Source organism: Apaloderma vittatum, unplaced genomic scaffold, assembly GCF_000703405.1.
Source record: "Apaloderma vittatum isolate BGI_N311 unplaced genomic scaffold, ASM70340v1 scaffold30649, whole genome shotgun sequence".
NCBI classification, from domain to species: Eukaryota; Metazoa; Chordata; class Aves; order Trogoniformes; family Trogonidae; genus Apaloderma; species Apaloderma vittatum.
In genome coordinates this window covers 1-726 of record NW_009735089.1, presented here as the reverse complement: position 1 = coordinate 726, position 726 = coordinate 1, and the positions used below count along the sequence as shown (strand labels likewise).

The window sequence follows — 726 nt, the reverse complement described above, 5'->3', positions numbered from 1 at the left end:
TTTGAGCCTCAGCTGGGCTGGGTAGCTGAGACTGGGGTGGGAGTCTGCTGCTCACAGACCCCCTGTGTTAACGCATGCTGCTTGGGAGCCCGTGGGTGGCACATGGACAGCAGGAGGGGCGGCCGGGGCTTGGCCAGGGCTCAGAGCAGGGCTGAGGGGAGCTGAGTCTTGACCCTCTTTTTCAGGAGCCATCCGTGACCACCTGGTGGGGGAGGACATCATGGCTGACTACCTCCTGTATGTCCTGAACAAGCAGCAGCAGTTCCAGTGAGTTAGCAGGGGAACCGGAGGGGCCCTGCCTTGTTGTTGCACCAAGCGGGTAGTGGAGAAGCTAGTCCCAGGAAGTTCGGGGAGAGGGCAGAAATTATGCCAGCAGGATGTGAGCTGCCTTCTTCGGCAGGTACGTGCGGCGCTACGGGCTCACTGAAGCCTGTGACGATATTGAGGCCGTGCTGAGGCGCGTGGCCCTCACCCAGGGCAGGATGCAGAAGGTGAAGGTCCTGACAGGCACGGGTGAGTGCTCTAGGCGGGGAATCTCTGCGTCCTGGGGCACAGCAGCCAGATTGTGGGGGATCCTAGGACGGCTCCAGGCTCTGCTGACACCTTCTGCACCCACTGCCTCTGTCTCCAGGGAATGTCAACGTGACGATGCTCAACTACCCAGCCGCTGCCTACGAGTTCCTGAGGGACTTTCGGGCAGGACGCCTTGGCAAAGTGGCACTCGAC

At 61.4% G+C, this 726-nt stretch overlaps 1 protein-coding gene across 1 annotated transcript in view; it reads left to right on the top strand.

The window, feature by feature from the left end:
* The window catches only part of MTG1 (mitochondrial ribosome-associated GTPase 1), a gene marked incomplete at both ends in the record, with an annotated part of 2,124 nt that extends 1,401 nt beyond the window's left edge, over positions 1-723 (top strand). The window contains 3 exon segments of the mRNA XM_009876489.1: positions 167-267; positions 401-513; positions 632-723. Of these exon segments, the coding sequence (XP_009874791.1) occupies positions 167-267; positions 401-513; positions 632-723 (306 nt within the window).
* Positions 724-726: the final 3 nt, after the last annotated feature.